Genomic DNA, 27,165 nt, shown 5'->3' with positions numbered 1-27,165 from the left:
GTGTAAGTAATGTTTCAGTAATTGAATCTGTTGGGTTGTAACATGTCGACATGTTAGGACGCAAAGGTGATACCATATCCAGAAACTCAATTTTGACACAGGAAAAAAAACGGATCACTGATCGAGTGGCATGGTTTCAACTCTTGATACTGCTGTTTGATGACCTTGATTAGTGTAAACGATTAGGTTTGTGAAATATTAGCTGATAATCACATCATAAGATTCTGCAACACAGCATCACGATATATTCCAATATATCACATGGATTCGGTTGAGATAAGATCATCTGGATTTCGGATGTGAAAATTAACACAGTGATTGTATATCCACGCGTAATAATTTTGTCATGCAGAGTCAGTTGAGTGTTGAGCGATTGTAGATTTATCATGTCTACTTGGCGCAAGGGCCGTGCATTTTAACGCGTGCATGGTTAATCCTATACATGCAGCTTGTCAAACGTTGATTCCCCGTATCACATTTACCACAGGTATTTATTGGTCTCGGCAGGATGTCAGAGTCATTTGTTGCACATTACATTTAGGTCACTGCGCGCTTGAACACCTGTTTTCAAAACCGATCGTGGAAAATCAACCATATGCACGTTATACAATGTAATTGCTCGACGAAATACACAATGCACGTCCATGAAGCAACACAATGACGCTATTCCGAAGCTCCATAGGCCGATTTTCGACCGCTAGCTAGCTCAAAATGCACCGTTTCTGACTTCCGAAATGCAACATTCTTGTTTCCGGTATTTTACGAATCACGAGCGGGTAATTACACTACTTGCGTCAGAGAGAGAGATATGATATTCTTTCTCGCCTGCATCATCGAGATGCTTTGGCGACGGAGTTGCGATACGGCCCCATGAGGTCATCTAGTCTGCGCCCCCGTTTTTTTTTCTCCTCCATGCTATCCGTGATTGCTGAGCGCCTAGCAGGATAGCTGCGGATACCATTTTTCGAGTCTTTGGTATGACGCGGCCGGGGATCGAACCCACGACCTACCGCTCGAGAAGCCGGACGCATAACCATTACACTATCTCGCTCGGTCAAAACGTCACATCTGATACAAGTCTCATCAGAGGCCTTATAACAGGAGCATATACCGTGGTATCTCACTAAGACGTTCCTGATCTGTTACTTAGGTTCTAACTTCTGAAGTTTTGCATCTTTTGTAGCATTCGATGGAATTCCTTATCCCCTTCCTGATGTTTTTATTTGCCTTCAACATGTCGCCAACATTGGCAACAAACGCACGAACCTCGCGTTTGAAAAGAATTGTCACCCAACAGTGCCAGCAATGGTGTGCGAATACAGGCCCCCAGGCGGAAATTAACATGACTCCGATCGAACAAATCATGGATAGAAAAATCAAGAAAGGTAAGATTTCCGTCGCTGACAATCGTCGAGTGACGTTTATGAAATGAATTCGATGATGTCTAGTTCTTTAACTGTTCGACGCGAGCTGTTGTAATAGCGGTAAATTGGAATCAGCATCAGCACGCAATGACTCTGGTGGTGACTTCTACACATATATACCCGCAGTCGGATTCAATGGCTTATTCATATTCTTTAATTTCTAGCTGTTCAAATGATCACCAGGAGTAGTTGTGCATTAGCATCCAGTGACTCTGGGGGTGTCTTCAAATTGATCATTCCCGAGGTCGGGGTCAGGAATGTGTTCTGTGACGTCACCGACGATGGTGGAGACTGGACCGTGAGTTGAATGCGCAAATCCTGTGCATAAATGATACATTTTCGGTTCAATAAAAGGTTTTCCAGCGAAGAATGAACGGAAACGTGAATTTCTACAGAGGTTGGGATGATTACGTGAATGGATTTGGCGAGCTGCAAGGAGATCATTGGTTGGGTAAGACTCGTTATATATAAGTTTTGTGGCCGATTTTATCTCATGTATTGCGCCCAGCCACACGTCATGAGAGCATGGATGAGGAGAAAGGAAATATTTTTGTGATTTAAATCACGACTCTTTAATTAGAACGCGTGTAAATCGAGCTATCGGAAGTGAAATCCTTATACCTAATAGGCTTGATTCGCCATCAGAAATATTCATACTGAACAGCACGTCGTCTAGTTGTCTAGTTACATAATTGCTGTTGACGTCATATTATGTGATACGATTGTTGATATACAATGTTCTTTCCAATTCTCTACTAGTTGCTGACGGTTACCCCTGACGAGTGTCAGCCGGAAACATTCGGGTTTATTTCAATATGAATATACTATTCAATTACATAATTGCATGATATCAATCATCTCATTGAACGATTTCACCTTGTTTTATGAGGTTGCGCAGAGGTGCCATAGCCATTGGTCCCGATCCATGAGATCTAAGGCAAAGTAAATTGACAGTGGGTGAATTTAGAGTTAGCACTACTGGAGTACTGGAGTCCACGCCAAGAGCTCCTGCGCATGTTGGTTTTTAATATGCTGGCAATCTACTTTTTCCAGGCCTGGAAGCCTTGCATCAGATGACTAAGGGCGGGAATATGGAGATGAAAATCAAAATGATCACGAAAGATGGGGTTTATTGGGTTGCTAAATACAGGTGAATAGGAATTGTTGATATTAGCATATCGGTGCATTTCATAATTCACCAGTGGTTGGCAACCTCTGGTCCGCGAAACGTTCGTGAACATTAGGTTCAGATTTATAGTGGTAAAGATGACTGATAAAAATTAAATGAAATTAAAATTCATCTCTCTAATGAAAACGTGTTTACCTGCAGTGGCGTAGGAAGGGAGAAGTCACGTATATACTAAAACGCCCCGTCCAGGATGGAATGTTCCGTACTTTTCGAATCATAATTTGTAGCCCTACTATTTCTGACCATAATCGCTCATTCGTGATTAGATTCACGCTGAGCGATTTCACCGAATAATATGACGATGCTGTTTTTCTCTTGTCAGGGAACATGAGAGTTATTTTCTGATCGTTCTTTCAAGCGCACAATCACACGAATGGTGGGCGAGACATATTACATTGGGGACTCACGACGCAAAACAGTGCTATCAATGTTTGATGTAATGTGGTAATGACACAATAAGTTAGTCTTGGACGATTCGCAAGTGTTACATTCTAACTACACCGCAATTGAACTCGAGCACATCAAGAAACCAAAATGATATTCAATAAACAATGCGAAGTAGCTAAATTAATATGTAACAATACCAGACATGGGGTAATCGTGATTAGTGATCGTAATCGATCACGACGATTACAGCATTTTCAAGTAACCGTAATAGCAATCGATTACATTCGAAAAAATGCAAAGTAATCGTAATCATAATCGACTATTTGACATATCAATCGATTTCTTTGTGAAAGAACGATTACTTTTTATCTGTCCAAGGACTGATGACATGAGTGTGCGATATTATGCCAGGATGCAGTGTTGGGATCAAGTCACTACCTTCGAGTCACGAGTCATCTCGAGTCATTTCACATTTTGACTCGAGTCAAGTCAAGTCAATCGATTTTCGAAGGTGACTCGAGTCAAGTCAAGTCACTCGTTTTTGGATATGACTCGAGTCAAGAGAAGTCAAGTCAAGTGACGAGTCAAGTCAGAATTCAAGTCAAATTGAATTTTCGAAGTATCAGTGACGATTCAAAGTCATTACATTTTGCTAGCTGTGAGAAAGACATGATAATTTGCCATTTATCTTGCATCAATTAACGAATATAAAGTTTAATATGCACACGTAGAACCGCAAATAAAATACGCGACTAACTGTATAGCAATGTGCTACAGTCTACTACTACTACTAGTAGTACTACTACTACTACTACTACTACTACTACTACTACTACTACTACTACTTCTACTACTACTACTACTACTACTACTACTGCTGCTACTACTACTACTACTACTACGACAACGTAACCTGTGATCATTTCGTTTGTGGTCAATGTATTTGTGATGGAGGATCATTCAAACGTACATTCGAAACGTCGGATTTGCAGATGCTACTGCCCATTATTATAGGGTTATCATATTTTGCAAATGTAAAAAGAGGACACTTTTTCAGAAATTTGAGACTTGCAAAACCGTAGAAGAATTCTCAAAAATCGGTGAATTTTTCCCACTTTGTGATCGGTTGACTAAAAAAAAAAGGTCAACTTTCTCGCCCAGAACCCGAAATAGCTTTTCTCCCTCTACATTGCCGGGTGGTTGACTAAGAAAAAAAAGGTGAACTTTGCGCCCAGCCAGAGCGTAACTGCTGTGCTAATTTACGGCATATCACTCGCAATTTGCTCTAAATATGACCTAAATTTTCTAAAAAGAGAACAAAATCTCAAAAAAGAGGACAAAAGGGCGTCCTCCGAGGACACTTTCAAAAAAGTCAAAAAAGAGGACAAATCCTCCTAAAAGAGGACGTATGGTAACCCTACATTATTATGTCACAAATATTGGCTTTGCTCGTCATTGCGCAACAATTCGATGTACAATTGTACATGTAGTTGTGTGCTTGTACTCCCGCCATGCCTTATATCAGGTTATCAATAAACTCAGAAGCCACTACCTCGCAGGAGGATAATAATCACAACTTTGCATAGTTTCAAATGGTAACGTAGGTATTGATGTTTGGTTATGCTTAGTTACATGCAGTTTGACTATAGATTACTAACCTACGGATAGATACGCAAGTCCCGTAGTTACGCTCCGACAAGCAGTTACACTTGTTGCTGAGCAATCTAAAAGCAGCATAATTGGTGGAGTTATAACTTGCGACCCGAGGGCTGAAATGTAATGAAACTGGTCTTAATCGAGAGCTACTGCCGCACTGATTCGGAAAATACAAATCAAAATCTTGTCGGGGATATGGAGCCACCTCAAAACAGCCCTCAAAATCTGAAAATCGTCATTTTTCAAACAATGGCACCACCGCAACACGATGAACATAACAATGGCCAATTTCGTGAAGCCATTATTCAGAGCAATGCTGATTTTCAGACTTTGAGGGATGTTTTGACGTGGTTCCATTTCCCTGACAAGATTTTAATTTGTATTCTCAGAATCAGTGCGAGTAGTAGCTCTCGATTAAGACCAGTTTCATTAAATTTCACCCCACGGGTCGCAAGTTATAACACCACCAATCATGCTGCTTTTAGATTTATCAGCAATAAGTGTAACTGCTTGCCGGAGCGTAATGACGGGACTTGCGTATCTATCCGTAGGTTAGTAATCCATAGTTTGACTGTTACTGTTTGACGAGGAGTAGGCTTACGTACACCGGACAAAGATTTGAAATTTTGTACTCGTCAAATTGAACATGACGATTGCCACATCGAAGAATTAAATATCAACTGCATGACGCGTAACCAAGTTATTATTTGCCGTTACTCGTAGCGGCAGTTCACAATATCTGGATTGTAGGACGAATTTTATGTTCACTTTAGCTCATTCTCATATGGCCCTACTAGAAACGGTCATTAATCGTAATTTCGCAATTCGCCAACATTTGGATCTGCCACCATAGCTATTCGCTTACTATGCTAGCGTGGGTTGGAGCTAGAATTAGGACCAAAACAGTACGTCATACTAGAAACGTTAGTCTCGGGGCCCCACAGGATGATCAATCAAACTTCTTGCGGGCGAAGTCCCCCTGACCCCTTTTACTCGCGGGAATTTAGCCACAACTGGACGACACGTTTTGATGCCTTGGTGATGATTTTTGATCCCCTCTCAGCCAGTTGATCCGATATACCGGTCGAGCAGGGGAATGTGATGTATTTGAAAATTAATTAATTATAAAATTATCGGGCGGACCCAATTCGTGGCCTCCCGTCTGCTATAGTCAAGACATATTTGAGTCGCCTAAACGTAGCAGACTATCAGAAATCTAAAGAAAATCTTTCCTGAGACGCACACACAGATTGTCATTTCTGCACGGGTGCATTTCCTCTGTGGGTGCGCTGGGGGACATTTGTATTGTGGGCTCAGATTGAGAGGACATGGATATTCGCCCATCCAGCGCGGTTATGGACAATGGATACATACACAAAGTCTCGCCTAAGGTCTTTCCTTGGTAGCGTGAAGTCGCATGCTCACCGAAACTGCATATGCCTTGGTGTAACGTGACGCGGTAATGACCGGGACCGGAATGGTGTAAGCTTATATTACCTTGCAAGTCCTCGTCGAAATTGTTGGCAAAGCGACGGAAGATATTGATCTTATTGGATTATTATATCATTTGATTGCCGCAGTTGATACATTTGGCCACGTCAATATCTACTTCAGCATTGCGGCATTATGTGGACCGAGTCGTCGCTAGGTATCGTGCACATTAATATAGGCTATCACTTCACTGAAATATACGGTTGGGATTATCAATATGACGTCACGTGACGTCATTAGGTTCACGTTCGCGTTCACAAGAACCTGAACCTTACAGAGGTTCACACTATCCCTATAATTTATGTCGATTTACGAAATAATTTTGTGTCCCCTTCGAGTTTGCTCTCTACCCTCTTGAGAGGTTTTATTATGGCACTGGCTGGAATGCAAATCGTTGGGTGCAAGAAAGCACCAGCTATAAAGTTGAGCAAGGGGTATATTATGACGTAAACAGCAAATGACGTCATGACGTCTCATTTAAAAAGAAAGTTGTTCTCTCGTGAGGCATTTTCATCACAATCGTTACATTATAATCCAATATGTGTCCAAAGAAAATTGTAAGAAGCAAAATCAATGTAATCGTGAGTAATCGTGATTACTTTCCCAATATAATCGTAATCGACTACTTCCTTATTTTGCTGTAATCGTAATCGCGAGACTCAGGAATAAGCGTAATCGCAATCGATTACATTCATGAAGCAATCACCCCATGTCTTAACAATACCATTTCAGTAGTAACTGCTTTCATAATCGAAGATGTTGCTAGCCGCGTGTTGAGAACTGCACTATAACATTCATTGGTCTTCACCATATCAACACAACAAGAACGAAATTGTACGCTAATTAAAGTAGGCTAGATTTAGGGATGGTGTGAACCTCTGAAAGGTTCAGGTTCGTGTGAACGAAAACCTGAACCTCATGACGTCACGTAACGTCATATATTGCTAATTCCAACCCTACATTTCGGCCACATAATGCCACAATGCTAGAGTACATACTAACTTTTTAAACGTCGCCAAATGTATCAAGTGGAGCAATTAAATGATATCATAATCCCGTAAAATCAATATCTCCCTTCGTTTTGCCAATAATTTCGACGAGGACTTGCAAGGCAATAGAAGATTACGCCTTAACGGTCTAGGGCAGTGGTTCCCAACCTTTTTCGGTGACAGGGCCAAATTTAGAATTTCAGAGTACGGCAGGGGCCGCACGAATACCAAGGCAATGAAAGGAACCCAAAATAGTCACAAAAATATGAAAATTGGCATTGTTGCGATCATTCGCTTGACGCGCCATTGGCCATTGTGTTGCCGCGCTCCCGTTGTTCAGAACAATCAACCTTTGCTGGCTATTCCGGAGTAGTTTTATTGCCTTGGCAAAATTTCAATTCTTATTTTTGGAATCAGTGCGACACTTGCTTTCGATAAACACCTACATATCAAAATATTCGGACGCTTGGGTCGCGAGCTATAGGACTACTAATTATGCTGCTTTTTGCCGGCTAAGCAGTACGCATCTCGGCGTATTCAATCGTGAGTCACTTGTTGCACATCTATCCGTAAATTAGTTATCAATACCAAGGGCCGTAACAGCACTTCGTCAGTCCCCCCCAAAAAACGTTGCTCTTGCCCCCCCCCCATAGGGTGATAAACAGAACTTCGAAACCCCCAGACCCCCTCCGGCTAGATGGCTGTTTACCGCTATTTATCATCTAAATCGGGTGTCCGTTTTAGGCAGCCTATCTCGACTAATCGCGCGAAGCGCGAAAAATTTCTCTGATTCATGATTGAATCGGTCAATATAATCGGGAATTGCATATATATTGGTATCAGTTTTTATTCTCTCTCTGCTTACGTAATCAGATTGACAGGTTGCGCCGAGTGAGTTGTGTTTGAAAAGGTAGGATCACTCAATAATAAATAAACATCTTTGGGCGTGTATACCCGTTGGCAGGAACGAAACAGCACTTCGTCAGCCCCCCCCCAAAAAAACACACTTAGGTCGTGAGCTCCCATAGGGTGATAAACCGACCGCCCGTGCCGTTGTTCGCTTCTGCCACGAAATCAGGATCCCCGTTTATCCGTTCCCGTTTAGTGAGCCAGCGTGGAGCGGGAAAATTTTCGATAATTCAAAATAAAATAGGTCAATAAGATCGTGAATTGCATATATATTGCTATCAATTACTTGTCATCGCTGCTCACGTAATCAGATTTACCGGTAGAGCTGTCTTGGAAATATATTCGGACGGGCGGACCCGTTGGTACGACTTTGTTACATGATGTTATTTGTTATTTCGTGACCTCCAGTCTGCTATATCAAGAAATATAGAATCACGCAAACATACTAAACTAAAAGATGCACACGATTTCAAATTGGTATTTCTTCACTGGAATATAATTTTTCCCTGCGGGCTGGTAGCCTATTTGTCTCGTGACGTTCAGATTGCCAAGAGAGGAACATTCGGCGCCAGTCATTTCGGTGCCTATGGTCAATTATACCTATATGTATTTTGAATATGCATAACGAAGTTTTCGGTCAGCATAAGGGCAGTCGTTTTCGGCCAAGATTTTCTCCCTGCCGATCGTTCTGGCACACTTCTTGGAGTTGCATGTTACATGGCCTAAAACTTTATATGTCTTCGTGCGTCGTGGCGCGGTAATGGCCAACGCCTATATGCCCACTTCTATAAGTCTTGCGTATTTTATCTTGGTCGAAGAGTACCCAATAATTGAGGTACTTGGAAACTTGAAATCGCACGCGCGAAAAATCTTTGAAAAAGCTGCATAATATTTCATAATACACTCTATAATTTATGCTAATTCACTAAATAATTTTGGGCCCCCTTCGAGCTCGCTCCCCCAATTGGGGGACTTGGGGGAACGGCAGTTACGGTCCTGTCAATACCTATATATCTATACCTATAGCTATAGGTACTGCCCGTTCAACTGAAAAGTTAGGGCATATTGCATTGAAACAGCAGTGACGTAATCTTAGCAGTCTACTCACAACTTTCCTGCAATCCTTATTGAAAACTCCAGACTCCAAGCCAAGCAAGAGTATTTTACAAATATAATTTTTTTTCATAAATCGATTTCTCAATATTTTTTTGTGGGGGCCGCAAGAAGGCTAGCTGGGGGCCGCGGTTGGGAATCACTGGTCTAGGGCAAACCGGACAATGTATTCGGCGTCTGAGTGTGGCTACGTTGAAATTGAGCAGAGTGTAAAACGGGTTTCACCCAATTAACGAGTTATACAGCAGTAGCCAACACCTCAATCGCACGGATTTGGCTGAATATTCACAAACAGAAAGCTGGGTATTTCGGGCAAACTTTTATAACAAAAGCAGGTAAAATTTTTGAGATTGTCAAGGTGCAGGTTGGTTCAGTGTTGATTTTTTCATGCTGCCAGCACCATGCATAGAGTGGCCTGCAGTTGAAATGTAATAAATTTCAACCAAAGATGTTATAGTGACGTATAAATTGTAATATATGAAAAAGGTTTACAGTGCAGAACATACAAAGACTCGTTTGTAAACGCGAACCTCCAAATTTCTGAGGTTCACACACAGAACGGGACGTGAACCTCACGTTCACACCATCCCTACTAGATATCATAACACTGATCAACACACATTTTGATGCCAAAAAAGTTACAACGGTTTTTGGGTATTTTATGTCACTGAATTAAAAAATGACATTAGTTTTTCCGAATTGGCTCTATTTTTTGAGATACGCAATATTTTTGTTTCGAAAAGCTCTAAAAAGTGATAAAATACGCCAATACACAATTTTGACTCCTTGTATATTTGTATACTAAGGTTTTAGGGTATTCTTATGTCGCTGAATTCAAAAATGACATTAGTTTTTCCGAATTGGCTTTAGTTTGTGAGATAGCCTATTCCGTACCAAAAATATACAAATTTGTCTACATCTGTCTTTTCAAGTGTGTACATCAAGTATTCTTTTATTCCTGATGCGATACCGTTAAAGACGTAGTCGTTAACACGGAGAGCCTTCTATACGCGAATCCTGTTTCATGTGAAAATCAAGCAAACATTTTAAAAATTTGGCGATATTAGCAGTAGACAACAGAGTTTAGCAATGTAAAAACAGGTGAAGTCAAAGCACAAACACTACTCTTACTAACGCTCAAAGTTCGCGTTCGCAAAGTGTTTCAGCAAACCAAGTTTTATGTGCAGCGGTGGAATGATGATCTCCCTCCCCGCAGCAACTAAAGGTTCGTTTATGATGTTAGCTTCACGTATTCTCATGGAACCTCCAGGTGACCACTCTTTTGTCACTCAGTGATCAGTGCGCGCTCGGCTATCCCACAAGCAGATAAAACATGGGTATTTTGTATAGTCGCTGTGTTGGCCAAGCAACACATTTACGATTTTCGAATCTACACAGATTAACTATTGGTGAGAGTCCTAATCCAGTTTCTGTAAGACCGTTAGTAGTAGGATGGGATTCGTTTATGCCCCGCCAATCAGAGAGCGCCACGTCATCCTAATTGCCACGCCCATTTTCATACCCTAAGGGTACATTCATCTGCTACGTCATCTGTGCCACATCATCATCAAGCGCCACGCCTATAGTGCCACATCATCCATCCATTGCTATATCATCGCTGCATTGATTGCCGCATCTTGATACTTTTCTCAGATATTGTATTATGTGTATTTAGGACTAATATCATCCATCCATATTTTTTAAACTTGATTTTATGTGTACAAGTTACGGTTTCTGCAGTTTCCACATTTTACGACTTATGATTGCCGCGTCAAAACTTACATTGGCACTTTACTCAGTCTCCTTGAAATAGCATTGTATAGTGTACGAGTTCATTTTATTTCGAAAAAAGAGCATATCAATGATATCGTTGATCGTTATTGCATCGATTCACTAGCTGAAATCCTCCAGATCGGTTGATGTTTCGAGGTACACCGCTTTGCTGCCGTCCGACACTGCGATCCGAGTTCTTGCGTTCGATCTGACCGTTTTGTTTGATGTAGCGATCACTGGCTTGTAGTATATACGATACGAGCGGAAGGTTGGGATTATGAACAACTACGCTAGGTGAATAGATGACGAATTCATCAGCTCGCAGTATAACCGCTACCTGTATAATGTTTGCATGTCGAGTATAAGGGTATTTAACTCGACACTAAAATGCCAGCGGAATAGCCGCAGGGACCCGGTTCTCGTTGCTATAATTAAACGAACACCTTCGCTGCAGGTACGCGATCACCGACGTTATAATGATAGGGACAAATTAGCCGCATGAAAGCGAGTCTAATGAATATAACGACAGACAACAAGTTAGTTGAAAAGTAAAACTAATCGTGACCGATGCAAGACGGCGTGAAACAACGCTTTCGCTCGATTCTTGTAGTGACCACAATTCATACGATTCAGTCCTTTTCATGTCACTAGAATAAGGGTGATTAAACCGACAGTGAAACGCCGCTTCACAATTGCAAGTTAGTGTAATGCAAATTTTACCCTATCAAGGGTTATAAAAGTATGGACGGCAAAAGGTATAATTTTGGATCGACATGGTGCCTTAGCTATCTATCAATAGGTATGTAATATTTGTTGAAATAGTTGCTATTGATCATAGACCAAGCTTGCTTTCAGAGCTGGAAACTAAACGCATATGAAAATTTACCTAGGTGTTCCCCACACGCATCAAATGTAGGCCTACTCAAGTGTTTATGAGGTGGCGAATAGTTCGACGGTTGTTGGCATGCAAGGACGTCACATAGAATTGTGACATTTCGCGCGATCAACTACGCATGATTTTATGTGAATTTCACCGATAGTGTCCGAGTTCTATGTGACATAAGTACAATTTCAGCATCGGTATTTGCAATAAAGCCTAAAAATTAGAGTTGCACCTTTTCGCGATTTATGCAGCTATTCGCGCAGATTTGCGTTAATGAAAAAAGTAAAAATTATGTACTCAAGTAGGTTGATGAGCAGAGTGCAAAACGGGTTAATATACCTGCTACCGATATTACCCCATTAACAAGTTATACAGGTGCAGCCAACACCGCAATCGCACGGATTTGGCTTTTATGATAAGTAAACATATGAAGTCAAGATTGAGCCCGTACGCCTGCTAGATATTTACATCAGAAAACGAGGTTGTAGCTTGCGTTGCGTGTTTTGATTTCTAAGCAGGTCGGTATGGCAAAAATTGGTATTATGTATCTTGATGTATAGTTAGTTACATCCTGTGTGATCTTGGGTCTCATTATCCATGATATTGTCGCCAATTAAATTCGGCGAGTAACGTAATGGCAGCCTACGCCCCACAGCTGTAACACCAATGGATCCGTCGGCGATTTGACATTTCTATTGCTATATGGCACATTAATCATTATATTCAAGTTGTCATTGATCTGTTCCAATAGTCGAAGGTAAATCTAACGCTGATTTAATTTGACTTTGGTGATGACATGATTAATAGCCTAGTTATCTGGAGTATGGCTAAAACCCGGATTAGGCTGTACCGCTCCAATGCTATGATCTCAGGTCAATATTTGTCAAATTCTATAATATTAGACCTATAATTGTGGCTCGTCAACTGTCCGCTAGCTGCAAAATTATAACGCAACAGTTTTCGCAGCAAAATCGGTATTGCTCCGCGATAATTTTGACCACTATGTTTTGATAATAACTTGCTTCCGAGAAATAAATAACATTCATTATATGTTAGATGATACTTTTCCTTGATATTCTATTATGTGTATTTAGGGCTAATGCGACATCACTATATTAACGACAGGCCTGATTCGAACACACTAATTTTGCGAATTAAACTTTTATCCCGGAACGCAACAAAATAAATCATATGAATTTGTAAACTACTTATTCATGACATAGTAATAATTCTACTTGTGTACTTTTTCATATTTTGCAGCAATTTTAGTAGTACTTAAATAAAATTCGGAATATAAACTAATCGAAAAATTCGGTAACCAATTTCGCATAGGCTATGCATACAAATGAGGAAAGTTACATCAACGCGTGTTAACTAATTGCATTATGTAGCTTGTAATTCATGCAAGTTTCGAAACTTCTACACTGAATCCTTTAAAGTAGATAGAATCGAAAAAACTAATCGAAAATATTCACGAAGTTTGGATGCGACATATTTGGGTTTTTTAAAATCATTCATACCCATGATTCGAAATACTTTAACTAACTTATGTTTTCGACATAAGATAAGCGTGAAATGTACAAATTTCTATGTTGCGCAAATACCAGAAACTTTGCTTGCTTTCAGAGCCGGCAACTAAATGCAAGGCAGAATTTACGCAAAAGTTGCTATTCTGAAAATTTTGTCAAGGTAATAGTTTAAAAACTTACACTTGAGCACTACGAAATGTTCAAGTACTTTATCTTTACACGACGTTTTTTGTAAAATGAATACTAATATTATGGAAAAAATAAAAAATAAAAAGAGCGAAAAATTACATTTTATCCCGGAACGCAACAAGAAAAATCGTATGAATTTGTAAACTACTTATTCATGACATAATAATAATTCTACTTGTACACTTTTTCACACTTTATAACACTTTAAGTAGTACTTAACAGTTTCAGTTTTAAATAAAATACGGAATATAAACTAATCGAAAAATTCGGTTACCAATTTCGCGTAGGCTATGCATACAAATGAGGAAAGTTACATCAACGCGTGTTAACTAGCTGTATCGAGTTATCGAATGATTTTTTTCTTTACATCAAAATAACTAGAGTGTGTAACTACATTAAAAACGTATCTAAATGAGCTCCAGGTCATTGTGATTATGCAGCATACCAAATTTCATCACACATTTCATGATGGAACAACTTTAAAACTAACGCAGTTCTATAGCAACTTTTGCCTAAATCTGTTTTCGGTAGCATGTACATATCCATAGTCAGCTTTAATAACAGAATTACCATGCTAATATGTGACTCCTCACCTTGAAACTTGGTACGTAGTTGTAGGACATTGTGATTATGCAGCATACCAAATTTCTTCACGCATTTCATAATGGAACAACTTTAAAACTAACGCGGCTCTACATCGACTTTTTTGCGTACATCTGTTTTGCGGAGCGTATAGCACGTACCTATACATAGTCAACTTTAATAACGGAATTACCATGCTTAACATTGAATCCCAACTCTAAACTTGATTCGTAGTTGTAGGACATTGTGGCAATGCACCATGCTAAATTTCATCGCACATCTAATGATGGATCACCTTTAAAACTAACGCAGTCGAATACCGACTTTTAAGCATATCTGTTTTGCGTGAACATAGCATATACCTATGCATAGTCAATTTTAATAGCAGAATTACCGTGTTAAACATTGAATTCCCACCCTGAAAGTTGGTACGCGATTATAGGACACTATAACAATGCACCATACCAAATCCAATCACACATTTCATGATGGAACAACTTTAAAACGAACGCGGCTCTACATCGACTTTTTGCGTATATCTGTTTTGCGGGGGGCGTATAGCACGTACTCATACATAGCTAACTTTAATAACGGAATTACCATGCTTAACATTGAATCCCAACTCTAAACTTGATACGTAGTTGTAGGACATTATGGCAATGAACCATGCTAAATTTCATCACACATCTAATGATGAAACACCTTTGAAACTATCGCAGTCGAATACCGACTTTTACACATATCTGTTTTTCGTGAACATAGCATATACCCATACATAGTCAATTTTAATAACAGAATTAGCATGCTAAACCTTAAATTCTCACCTTGAACGTTGATACCCAGTTGTAGGACATAATAACAATGCACCATACCAAATTTCGTCAGGCATTTCATGATGTAACACTTTCAAAACCAACGCAGTTCTATACAGGCTTTTGGCTAAATCTGTTTTTCCGTAGCGCGTACCTATACATAGTCAACTTTAATATCAATACATGTTTATCGTAAGTCCTACACAGTCATGATATCCGGCCGAGTTTGACTTTTAGAAAACATTATACCGACAACGCGACATCTTACAAAATTGAAACCGCGGTGACTGCTTGAGAGACCTACCAGTGATATTGCGGTAATCTAGTTACTTCCACAAAATAGTATGTATTCAACTTACTTTCCACAAATCTAACGCGCAAAACAATTTACTTTGCTAACGAAAAGTGCTGAGTCATCATATCATTATCCACGCAACAATACACCTAAAACATACTATCGTACAAAATGGTCGCTAACCTCTTTGTGCACCAGCTGTAAATCTCACAAGCAACAAGTTTCAAGATTCCAGTTATTGAAAAAATGTTAAAGTGTTTCTCCTGCGCCAAGTCGTTATGTTTACGAAAGCGTATATTGTAATATCATGATCGATTTGCATTCGTTGCTCACAAACTGTCACTACTCTAAATAATTATTTTTCACTCAAACACAACAGCATACTTGTCGCCATTCGTTTTCATCAAGCACGAGTTCAATAAACTTACTTACTACGACATGAATTGGTATTTTTATGTTGTGTAAATAGGTAATAAGTAATTTTAGTAACACTATACCAACATCATCGAGTTGTGCGAATAGATTTACATGTGGTGTTATGGTTTTAATCGAAGTGCACTGCACGATCTAATGTAGAGTCATCTCTATTGTATAGCAACTCGGTAATCGAAATGCATGCATTAACATTTAAACAGCGATCGTGTTTCATCACGCGAAAAATATGTTCACTACTGCGATACTCTGCACAGGGCATGCAAATCCTTCTCACACTCGTAATAGTATACCAACGGCTACCGGCGACAACGTTTAACAATACCAACGACACTAAACATACGATACCTACCCAATCTGCAAATTGTTTCGATTTATTCTGTCTGTTTCAATTTAAGATAAGGAAGCCCATTTCACTCAATGTATCGATGCCTACGGTACTCTACAAAATTTTCTGATTAATTCTCCCTATGCTTATTTATCACAAGAAAGATGATTTGATGCCTAAAGTACGAAATACTTTTTCGCTTGAGCTAAGCCGCAGCGCCTGGAGTGGAATTTTACGGGGTATGTGGGCTCATTTCGTAGGGCTCTATGCCATAGGAGCATACTTTACGCTCCAATTCGATTCCCACACATTCCATATAATTACTAACAGAACCATTGAGTACCAGCCTTGACATTTTCCGTAGTACTAGATGGCATGTATACAATTTCACGACATCCGACATTACGACGAAGACTATCAAAATATCGAAAGAAGCCCTCTATTCTTTTCTGAAATAATCAAGGTTTTATCAGGACTTCCCTTCATATAAACTCCAGCAGAATCACAAATAACCTCCCAAGTGTACTCTATTTACTCTAATTTGATACTCGTGTACCAAATCCCTATTTTCCGCAAGTATGATAGAGGCTATCGCTCGATACTCAACGATTCGTAATTTTGCTGGAATACAAGTACAATTAGTTTAAAGTAGTTTGAGGTTACGTTTGTATCACCTCGACAAGTGCTATTATCAAAAAATGCTTTTGCTAAACTCTTACACTTTTACTAAACTTCTACACTGAATCTTGTAAAGTAGATAGAAAAGGAAAACTATTAACATAAGGTAAGTGAGAAGCACGCAAATTTCGATTGCATACAAATGCCACAAACTGCGCTAACTTCCAGAGTTGTTAAGTATAGAAGTACTCGTACGTCTTGAGAATACCCAAGTAGGTTTTTTGCCTACATGTACCAAATACTCTCAAGTCCTTATGATATTGGAGTACATCAACTTCATGATAGCTACAGTATTAAACAGAAATAGACCTAGAGTACTAACGTTTTTGCGCAGTGAGAGTTCGCAAATTATCGAAGTATTTTTGTTATTTTTATTGCGATAAGTCATTCTGCAGCGCAAAAATGCGTCGTAGGATATAGATGAAACTAGCACCACTCATCAAGACCGCTGATAACAGTACATTTCAACATTTAGTTGCAGTAAATTTCGAGTAAAGTACAAGAAGTGATGATTTCCGAGTGAGTTAAAAAGTAAGTATTGCAGGTATAGTTTACCTGAAAACCGAATACTCTGAAATAGAAGTAGATGCAGTGTAAATAGTTAATCACTTGATTAAGTATAGCGCAAGCAGATAAAACCTATACTTGAGTACTACAAAATACACGAGTACTTCGCTATCGACTCGCTCCACGTAATAAGTGACTACGGTTTAAGACTGCTTTTACCGATACTCGTCAGTTTCCGTTTTAGATAGAATTCGGAAACCAAATAATTTCATAAACATAAGCTAATTAAATGAATTTACTCGAATGTACTATGCCGCGCTGATAAGATTAATTATAATATACTTGTCATGTTAGAGCGATTTTTCTAGCGTAGAAAATCTTTAAAATGTAGTAAGCAGGCCAATATGAAGATATTCGTTGAGCTGAATAAACATAAAAAATACTCTAGACTACTTTATCGGTACTTTACAGTTTCAGTTTTAGATAAAATTTGTCCCTTTCACTCCTCGCTATCTAAACATGTTTAGAATATATTATTTGCGATGATACGAACCCGTAAAGTACTCAAGTAGCTTTTCGTTGGATATAGATGAAACTGACACCATTCACCAAGACCACTGGCCCACTGACAAAAAGTACATTTCAACATTTTAGTAACAGTAAAGTCCTACTAAAGTACAAGAAGTCATGATTTCCGAGTGAGTTAAAAAGTAAGTATTGAAGGTATAGTTTGCTCGAAAACCGAAAAAACTCTGAAATAGAAGTAGATGCAGTGTAAATAGTCAATCACTTCATTTAGTATAGCGCAAGCAGGGCAAACCTATACTTGAGTACTCCAAAATATACAAGTACTCCCTCCACGTAAAAAGCGACTAGGGTTTAGACTACTTTATCGGTACTTGACAGTTTTAGATAAAATTTGGTGAGACTTTAAATTTTAAAGTAGTTTGAGCTTACGTTTGTATCACCTTGACAAGTATCATTATCAGACATGAAAATGATACTATCACCTAATACAGAAGTTAACACACGTCAATGTGCTTCGGAATTCACGAGAAATTGCTTACTAAGAGAAGTATATTCTTGTATACACAATAGTGGAGAGAATCTTTAAAATGTAGTAAGCAGGCCGATGGGTATTCATTGAGTTGTATAAACATAAAAAACATTCCCGCGCGCGTCTTAGTATTAGGTGGTAGGGTAGGAAGTGTTAGGTTTAGGAGCGCGCGGGAATGTTTTTTATGTTTATACAACTCAATGAATACCCATCGGCCTGCTTACTACATTTTAAAGATTCTCTCCACTATTGTGTATACAAGAATATAATTCTCTTAGTAAGCAATTTCTCGTGAATTCCGAAGCACATTGACGTGTGTTAACTTCTGTATTAGGTGATAGTATCATTTTCATGTCTGATAATGATACTTGTCAAGGTGATACAAACGTAAGCTCAAACTACTTTAAAATTTAAAGTCTCACCAAATTTTATCTAAAACTGTCAAGTACCGATAAAGTAGTCTAAACCCTAGTCGCTTTTTACGTGGAGGGAGTACTTGTATATTTTGGAGTACTCAAGTATAGGTTTGCCCTGCTTGCGCTATACTAAATGAAGTGATTGACTATTTACACTGCATCTACTTCTATTTCAGAGTTTTTTCGGTTTTCGAGCAAACTATACCTTCAATACTTACTTTTTAACTCACTCGGAAATCATGACTTCTTGTACTTTAGTAGGACTTTACTGTTACTAAAATGTTGAAATGTACTTTTTGTCAGTGGGCCAGTGGTCTTGGTGAATGGTGTCAGTTTCATCTATATCCAACGAAAAGCTACTTGAGTACTTTACGGGTTCGTATCATCGCAAATAATATATTCTAAACATGTTTAGATAGCGAGGAGTGAAAGGGACAAATTTTATCTAAAACTGAAACTGTAAAGTACCGATAAAGTAGTCTAGAGTATTTTTTATGTTTATTCAGCTCAACGAATATCTTCATATTGGCCTGCTTACTACATTTTAAAGATTTTCTACGCTAGAAAAATCGCTCTAACATGACAAGTATATTATAATTAATCTTATCAGCGCGGCATAGTACATTCGAGTAAATTCATTTAATTAGCTTATGTTTATGAAATTATTTGGTTTCCGAATTCTATCTAAAACGGAAACTGACGAGTATCGGTAAAAGCAGTCTTAAACCGTAGTCACTTATTACGTGGAGCGAGTCGATAGCGAAGTACTCGTGTATTTTGTAGTACTCAAGTATAGGTTTTATCTGCTTGCGCTATACTTAATCAAGTGATTAACTATTTACACTGCATCTACTTCTATTTCAGAGTATTCGGTTTTCAGGTAAACTATACCTGCAATACTTACTTTTTAACTCACTCGGAAATCATCACTTCTTGTACTTTACTCGAAATTTACTGCAACTAAATGTTGAAATGTACTGTTATCAGCGGTCTTGATGAGTGGTGCTAGTTTCATCTATATCCTACGACGCATTTTTGCGCTGCAGAATGACTTATCGCAATAAAAATAACAAAAATACTTCGATAATTTGCGAACTCTCACTGCGCAAAAACGTTAGTACTCTAGGTCTATTTCTGTTTAATACTGTAGCTATCATGAAGTTGATGTACTCCAATATCATAAGGACTTGAGAGTATTTGGTACATGTAGGCAAAAAACCTACTTGGGTATTCTCAAGACGTACGAGTACTTCTATACTTAACAACTCTGGAAGTTAGCGCAGTTTGTGGCATTTGTATGCAATCGAAATTTGCGTGCTTCTCACTTACCTTATGTTAATAGTTTTCCTTTTCTATCTACTTTACAAGATTCAGTGTAGAAGTTTAGTAAAAGTGTAAGAGTTTAGCAAAAGCATTTTTTGATAATAGCACTTGTCGAGGTGATACAAACGTAACCTCAAACTACTTTAAACTAATTGTACTTGTATTCCAGCAAAATTACGAATCGTTGAGTATCGAGCGATAGCCTCTATCATACTTGCGGAAAATAGGGATTTGGTACACGAGTATCAAATTAGAGTAAATAGAGTACACTTGGGAGGTTATTTGTGATTCTGCTGGAGTTTATATGAAGGGAAGTCCTGATAAAACCTTGATTATTTCAGAAAAGAATAGAGGGCTTCTTTCGATATTTTGATAGTCTTCGTCGTAATGTCGGATGTCGTGAAATTGTATACATGCCATCTAGTACTACGGAAAATGTCAAGGCTGGTACTCAATGGTTCTGTTAGTAATTATATGGAATGTGTGGGAATCGAATTGGAGCGTAAAGTATGCTCCTATGGCATAGAGCCCTACGAAATGAGCCCACATACCCCGTAAAATTCCACTCCAGGCGCCGCGGCTTAGCTCAAGCGAAAAAGTATTTCGTACTTTAGGCATCAAATCATCTTTCTTGTGATAAATAAGCATAGGGAGAATTAATCAGAAAATTTTGTAGAGTACCGTAGGCATCGATACATTGAGTGAAATGGGCTTCCTTATCTTAAATTGAAACAGACAGAATAAATCGAAACAATTTGCAGATTGGGTAGGTATCGTATGTTTAGTGTCGTTGGTATTGTTAAACGTTGTCGCCGGTAGCCGTTGGTATACTATTACGAGTGTGAGAAGGATTTGCATGCCCTGTGCAGAGTATCGCAGTAGTGAACATATTTTTCGCGTGATGAAACACGATCGCTGTTTAAATGTTAATGCATGCATTTCGATTACCGAGTTGCTATACAATAGAGATGACTCTACATTAGATCGTGCAGTGCACTTCGATTAAAACCATAACACCACATGTAAATCTATTCGCACAACTCGATGATGTTGGTATAGTGTTACTAAAATTACTTATTACCTATTTACACAACATAAAAATACCAATTCATGTCGTAGTAAGTAAGTTTATTGAACTCGTGCTTGATGAAAACGAATGGCGACAAGTATGCTGTTGTGTTTGAGTGAAAAATAATTATTTAGAGTAGTGACAGTTTGTGAGCAACGAATGCAAATCGATCATGATATTACAATATACGCTTTCGTAAACATAACGACTTGGCGCAGGAGAAACACTTTAACATTTTTTCAATAACTGGAATCTTGAAACTTGTTGCTTGTGAGATTTACAGCTGGTGCACAAAGAGGTTAGCGACCATTTTGTACGATAGTATGTTTTAGGTGTATTGTTGCGTGGATAATGATATGATGACTCAGCACTTTTCGTTAGCAAAGTAAATTGTTTTGCGCGTTAGATTTGTGGAAAGTAAGTTGAATACATACTATTTTGTGGAAGTAACTAGATTACCGCAATATCACTGGTAGGTCTCTCAAGCAGTCACCGCGGTTTCAATTTTGTAAGATGTCGCGTTGTCGGAGAACTGCGTTGGTTTTGAAAGTGTTACATCATGAAATGCCTGACGAAATTTGGTATGGTGCATTGTTATTATGTCCTACAACTGGGTATCAACGTTCAAGGTGAGAATTTAAGGTTTAGCATGCTAATTCTGTTATTAAAATTGACTATGTATGGGTATATGCTATGTTCACGAAAAACAGATATGTGTAAAAGTCGGTATTCGACTGCGATAGTTTCAAAGGTGTTTCATCATTAGATGTGTGATGAAATTTAGCATGGTTCATTGCCATAATGTCCTACAACTACGTATCAAGTTTAGAGTTGGGATTCAATGTTAAGCATGGTAATTCCGTTATTAAAGTTAGCTATGTATGAGTACGTGCTATACGCCCCCCGCAAAACAGATATACGCAAAAAGTCGATGTAGAGCCGCGTTCGTTTTAAAGTTGTTCCATCATGAAATGTGTGATTGGATTTGGTATGGTGCATTGTTATAGTGTCCTATAATCGCGTACCAACTTTCAGGGTGGGAATTCAATGTTTAACACGGTAATTCTGCTATTAAAATTGACTATGCATAGGTATATGCTATGTTCACGCAAAACAGATATGCTTAAAAGTCGGTATTCGACTGCGTTAGTTTTAAAGGTGATCCATCATTAGATGTGCGATGAAATTTAGCATGGTGCATTGCCACAATGTCCTACAACTACGAATCAAGTTTAGAGTTGGGATTCAATGTTAAGCATGGTAATTCCGTTATTAAAGTTGACTATGTATAGGTACGTGCTATACGCTCCGCAAAACAGATGTACGCAAAAAAGTCGATGTAGAGCCGCGTTAGTTTTAAAGTTGTTCCATTATGAAATGCGTGAAGAAATTTGGTATGCTGCATAATCACAATGTCCTACAACTACGTACCAAGTTTCAAGGTGAGGAGTCACATATTAGCATGGTAATTCTGTTATTAAAGCTGACTATGGATATGTACATGCTACCGAAAACAGATTTAGGCAAAAGTTGCTATAGAACTGCGTTAGTTTTAAAGTTGTTCCATCATGAAATGTGTGATGAAATTTGGTATGCTGCATAATCACAATGACCTGGAGCTCATTTAGATACGTTTTTAATGTAGTTACACACTCTAGTTATTTTGATGTAAAGAAAAAAATCATTCGATAACTCGATACAACTAGTTAACACGCGTTGATGTAACTTTCCTCATTTGTATGCATAGCCTACGCGAAATTGGTAACCGAATTTTTCGATTAGTTTATATTCCGTATTTTATTTAAAACTGAAACTGTTAAGTACTACTTAAAGTGTTATAAAGTGTGAAAAAGTGTACAAGTAGAATTATTATTATGTCATGAATAAGTAGTTTACAAATTCATACGATTTTTCTTGTTGCGTTCCGGGATAAAATGTAATTTTTCGCTCTTTTTATTTTTTATTTTTTCCATAATATTAGTATTCATTTTACAAAAAACGTCGTGTAAAGATAAAGTACTTGAACATTTCGTAGTGCTCAAGTGTAAGTTTTTAAACTGTTACCTTGACAAAATTTTCAGAATAGCAACTTTTGCGTAAATTCTGCCTTGCATTTAGTTGCCGGCTCTGAAAGCAAGCAAAGTTTCTGGTATTTGCGCAACATAGAAATTTGTACATTTCACGCTTATCTTATGTCGAAAACATAAGTTAGTTAAAGTATTTCGAATCATGGGTATGAATGATTTTAAAAAACCCAAATATGTCGCATCCAAACTTCGTGAATATTTTCGATTAGTTTTTTCGATTCTATCTACTTTAAAGGATTCAGTGTAGAAGTTTCGAAACTTGCATGAATTACAAGCTACATAATGCAATTAGTTAACACGCGTTGATGTAACTTTCCTCATTTGTATGCATAGCCTATGCGAAATTGGTTACCGAATTTTTCGATTAGTTTATATTCCGAATTTTATTTAAGTACTACTAAAATTGCTGCAAAATATGAAAAAGTACACAAGTAGAATTATTACTATGTCATGAATAAGTAGTTTACAAATTCATATGATTTATTTTGTTGCGTTCCGGGATAAAAGTTTAATTCGCAAAATTAGTGTGTTCGAATCAGGCCTGTCGTTAATATAGTGATGTCGCATTAGCCCTAAATACACATAATAGAATATCAAGGAAAAGTATCATCTAACATATAATGAATGTTATTTATTTCTCGGAAGCAAGTTATTATCAAAACATAGTGGTCAAAATTATCGCGGAGCAATACCGATTTTGCTGCGAAAACTGTTGCGTTATAATTTTGCAGCTAGCGGACAGTTGACGAGCCACAATTATAGGTCTAATATTATAGAATTTGACAAATATTGACCTGAGATCATAGCATTGGAGCGGTACAGCCTAATCCGGGTTTTAGCCATACTCCAGATAACTAGGCTATTAATCATGTCATCACCAAAGTCAAATTAAATCAGCGTTAGATTTACCTTCGACTATTGGAACAGATCAATGACAACTTGAATATAATGATTAATGTGCCATATAGCAATAGAAATGTCAAATCGCCGACGGATCCATTGGTGTTACAGCTGTGGGGCGTAGGCTGCCATTACGTTACTCGCCGAATTTAATTGGCGACAATATCATGGATAATGAGACCCAAGATCACACAGGATGTAACTAACTATACATCAAGATACATAATACCAATTTTTGCCATACCGACCTGCTTAGAAATCAAAACACGCAACGCAAGCTACAACCTCGTTTTCTGATGTAAATATCTAGCAGGCGTACGGGCTCAATCTTGACTTCATATGTTTACTTATCATAAAAGCCAAATCCGTGCGATTGCGGTGTTGGCTGCACCTGTATAACTTGTTAATGGGGTAATATCGGTAGCAGGTATATTAACCCGTTTTGCACTCTGCTCATCAACCTACTTGAGTACATAATTTTTACTTTTTTCATTAACGCAAATCTGCGCGAATAGCTGCATAAATCGCGAAAAGGTGCAACTCTAATTTTTAGGCTTTATTGCAAATACCGATGCTGAAATTGTACTTATGTCACATAGAACTCGGACACTATCGGTGAAATTCACATAAAATCATGCGTAGTTGATCGCGCGAAATGTCACAATTCTATGTGACGTCCTTGCATGCCAACAACCGTCGAACTATTCGCCACCTCATAAACACTTGAGTAGGCCTACATTTGATGCGTGTGGGGAACACCTAGGTAAATTTTCATATGCGTTTAGTTTCCAGCTCTGAAAGCAAGCTTGGTCTATGATCAATAGCAACTATTTCAACAAATATTACATACCTATTGATAGATAGCTAAGGCACCATGTCGACCCAAAATTATACCTTTTGCCGTCCATACTTTTATAACCCTTGATAGGGTAAAATTTGCATTACACTAACTTGCAATTGTGAAGCGGCGTTTCACTGTCGGTTTAATCACCCTTATTCTAGTGACATGAAAAGGACTGAATCGTATGAATTGTGGTCACTACAAGAATCGAGCGAAAGCGTTGTTTCACGCCGTCTTGCATCGGTCACGATTAGTTTTACTTTTCAACTAACTTGTTGTCTGTCGTTATATTCATTAGACTCGCTTTCATGCGGCTAATTTGTCCCTATCATTATAACGTCGGTGATCGCGTACCTGCAGCGAAGGTGTTCGTTTAATTATAGCAACGAGAACCGGGTCCCTGCGGCTATTCCGCTGGCATTTTAGTGTCGAGTTAAATACCCTTATACTCGACATGCAAACATTATACAGGTAGCGGTTATACTGCGAGCTGATGAATTCGTCATCTATTCACCTAGCGTAGTTGTTCATAATCCCAACCTTCCGCTCGTATCGTATATACTACAAGCCAGTGATCGCTACATCAAACAAAACGGTCAGATCGAACGCAAGAACTCGGATCGCAGTGTCGGACGGCAGCAAAGCGGTGTACCTCGAAACATCAACCGATCTGGAGGATTTCAGCTAGTGAATCGATGCAATAACGATCAACGATATCATTGATATGCTCTTTTTTCGAAATAAAATGAACTCGTACACTATACAATGCTATTTCAAGGAGACTGAGTAAAGTGCCAATGTAAGTTTTGACGCGGCAATCATAAGTCGTAAAATGTGGAAACTGCAGAAACCGTAACTTGTACACATAAAATCAAGTTTAAAAAATATGGATGGATGATATTAGTCCTAAATACACATAATACAATATCTGAGAAAAGTATCAAGATGCGGCAATCAATGCAGCGATGATATAGCAATGGATGGATGATGTGGCACTATAGGCGTGGCGCTTGATGATGATGTGGCACAGATGACGTAGCAGATGAATGTACCCTTAGGGTATGAAAATGGGCGTGGCAATTAGGATGACGTGGCGCTCTCTGATTGGCGGGGCATAAACGAATCCCATCCTACTACTACCGTTTTAGTTTAATGGTAGTCTTCTTTTAGTTTTGTTGGGTGGCCAATTGACAGAGATGCATATCTGTGTTCAAACTATTTTTCAAACTGTCTATGAATAAGCGTCACTCTTGAGGTCGTTTTGTGGCACTCCCATTTTCAGCAAAAGTCCTTTGATGCTTTAGCAATGAAAAACTTCATCTTGTTATCTGAAATACGGAAGTAATTATTTTTGTATTATATGGTAGAATGTTATTCAAGCTCCGGTTCCAAGACAATTTTTGTGGTTGAGTCGAAGTACTTCGTCAGAGTGAGGCACAAATCGCCGAACAGATTCAAAATCTGCATAACACCAAGTAGCCTGCTTACGACGATTAAACAAAATAAATATCAGTGGCGAAATAATCCGCAGCTGCAACACCAATGGGTTGCGGGTTCGAGTCCGACCGAAGTCGACTTCAGAATTCCTATACCTAAGTGTTGGAGGTTTATCTAGTCTCCTCTTCGCCACCTCATCCGCGTAAGCCAGTGGTTCTCAGCCTTTTTTTTTTAGACACGCCCCTCTTTTTGACGGTGAAAAATTTTGCGCCCCCCTTATCGTCATATTACAAAATTCCACTGGGATGCTAGCAACCTCAACAGATTGTTTGGTGGTATGGAAGGTTATGAATGATTATGAGAGAATGAAAAAATATGAAATTGGGTCTATATAGAGAGAAACATGCGTGCATTGGAGGTAAATCGCGCGAAGCGCGAAATATTTTTTCAGGTGACCGCTTCTTTGCGCCCCCCTTCAGATGTTTCATGCCCCCCTAAGGGGGAGCGCCCCCAGGTTGAGAACCCCTGGCGTAAGCGGTGTCTTACAAAAAGCCTAGAAGTGGGCCGTGCCATAAGTCTTCAGTTACGGAATAAAAAATGACGAATATCGGCCTGGTGTAAATGACCATAGTAGTCGACAAACACCATGAATACCACAAAACAAACAAAAAAACAAAATAAATAATAAACAAATAAATAAAAAATATATCGATATCTCAGACGCTAGAGCCGATTTAAAGAAACGGATGTCATTTTCGGACTCAGCAGGTCAAACATACCTAGAAAACAATAAAATATCTTTATCACTAAAAAAAATTAGTTGGCTAGTGTAATGATTCAAAACTGATGACGCGAAAGGAAATTAATTC

The 27,165-nt window shown here is 38.6% G+C and overlaps 1 protein-coding gene and 1 long non-coding RNA gene across 2 annotated transcripts in view; both read left to right on the top strand.

Annotated features, from left to right (window-relative positions):
* The first annotated feature begins 847 nt into the window (after positions 1 to 847).
* The window catches only part of LOC145453554 (microfibril-associated glycoprotein 4-like), a 29,503-nt gene continuing 3,185 nt past the window's right edge, over positions 848 to 27,165 (top strand). The window contains exons 1-4 of the mRNA XM_080331521.1: positions 848 to 1,385; positions 1,589 to 1,722; positions 1,779 to 1,875; positions 2,478 to 2,574. Coding sequence (XP_080187647.1) covers positions 1,190 to 1,385; positions 1,589 to 1,722; positions 1,779 to 1,875; positions 2,478 to 2,574 — 524 coding nt within the window. The 5' untranslated portion in view covers positions 848 to 1,189. The remainder of the gene's footprint in view (positions 1,386 to 1,588; positions 1,723 to 1,778; positions 1,876 to 2,477; positions 2,575 to 27,165) is intronic.
* On the top strand, positions 10,082 to 27,000 carry LOC145453556 (uncharacterized). The gene is made up of 2 exons (XR_013919817.1): positions 10,082 to 10,605; positions 26,008 to 27,000. It is a non-coding gene; the product is annotated as an uncharacterized LOC145453556 (long non-coding RNA).

This window comes from Botryllus schlosseri, chromosome 13 (assembly GCF_051294905.1).
Source record: "Botryllus schlosseri isolate E-star chromosome 13, Bs_hap1, whole genome shotgun sequence".
NCBI lineage: Eukaryota > Metazoa > Chordata > Ascidiacea > Stolidobranchia > Styelidae > Botryllus > Botryllus schlosseri.
The sequence above is the reverse complement of the archived record's forward strand: the minus strand, read 5'-3'. Positions and strand labels throughout refer to the sequence as shown.